The sequence below is a fragment of the Perkinsus marinus genome, assembly GCF_000006405.1.
Source record: "Perkinsus marinus ATCC 50983 genomic scaffold scf_1104296963842, whole genome shotgun sequence".
In the NCBI taxonomy this organism is placed as follows: domain Eukaryota; phylum Perkinsozoa; order Perkinsida; family Perkinsidae; genus Perkinsus; species Perkinsus marinus.
In genome coordinates, this window is record NW_003204945.1 from 1 (window position 1) to 1,304 (window position 1,304).

The 1,304-nt window shown below is 52.8% G+C and overlaps 1 protein-coding gene across 1 annotated transcript; it reads left to right on the plus strand.

Annotated features, from left to right (window-relative positions):
- Positions 1-241: 241 nt before the first annotated feature.
- Pmar_PMAR018410 (hypothetical protein) lies at positions 242-1,148 on the plus strand (the record flags this gene model as incomplete). The annotated part of the gene is made up of 2 exons (XM_002771097.1): positions 242-943; positions 1,014-1,148. Coding segments are annotated over 2 exons (837 nt in total), but the record flags the coding sequence as incomplete, so codon positions are not given.
- Positions 1,149-1,304: the final 156 nt, after the last annotated feature.

The following is a 1,304-nucleotide window of genomic DNA, read 5'->3' on the forward strand; positions in this document are numbered from 1 at the left end:
ATGAGAGTGATATCAACCCATAATGCTGCAGCACTGCCGCGCTTAGGTGGAGGCCCTGCGTAGGGTGTTCGATGAGACCGCTGCTGCTGACTCGCGACGAGCTGATCCGCCGCAAGTCATTTGCCACACTATCTTCATAGCGTGAGATTCCACACCTCTGAGAGTCTTATCGTTACCAGCTTTTTGCAGATTTCCCGGTATCGACCAAGTCACCAACGAGGTGGCCTCACATTGTCTCCGCATGGCCAATGTAGTTGTCTTGCCTGCCAAAGACGGCTCACTCGTGACCATCTCGAAGCCGACTCTGCGAAACCTTCAGGACATCCCTCTGTCAATTCGTAACACAGTCATTGGAACCATGAAGGGAGCCGATCCAACTGTGGTCCCACAAGCCGAAGCCTCGACCGCTGGAGGCTTTATACAATGCGACTCTTGCGGGAAGATGCGTTTGGTTGATCGAATCGCCTTGGCGGTCTCGCAGAAACTGCGGAGGTTCGATTGCGGTATGTTGGAGAATACTCGGTGCATGCAAGCAGATGAGTGGAGGCCACAGTATAGTCCCTTCGCGGGTGCCGATGGAGTCCCTCCTGGAGCCGCCCAGAGAGTTGACTACACCATCAAAGAGACTAAGCCAAAGACAAACGTCAGCGGAGCGAAGCTTGTGGGGAAGAGTGCAGCAGCAGCAGCAACAACCAAGCCGAGGGTGCGCTTGTCTTCATCCTCTATGAAGAATGGAAACCAGAAAACTGAAATTCCAACTGTTGAGGTTCCAGTAGTTCCTAGGCAGGATAATGATGCTCTCGTTGGAGGGGGAGGTGTCTCTGAGGTCAAGAAGCGTAAGCGTAAGTCCAGCACTAGGGAGGGTTTAGTGAAGACTTCTGGGGAGGATCATCGACCTTCTGTCGCTACGACCAAGAACAACAGTGAGGCGGGGTGGTTCAGGGTAATACTGGGCTCGGAAGAGCTGATGAGGAGTGTGAGCGTGGTGAAGTGGCTTGAGTGTGGTATGTCAGTGCACCAGCTGCCGTAAATGGAGGAGAGTACACATAGATGATATGCCAACCATTGAGGGGAAGGACACTTTCGTTTGCGCTGACCTCTATGAAGGTTCTTGTGATAAGTCCGACGACTGGGAAGAGGCCAGACGGGTGGGCCTCATATCGGCATTTATAAAGAGATATATCCTGTCCTTAGGAGCTGCTGTATTGTAATCCACGCGGGCGCTTTGGGGTGAGTCTTTCTACCATCACGTTATCCAAGGCAGTGTTCTTCCTTCCTACTAGGCTAAGCCTACCTCGGTACGG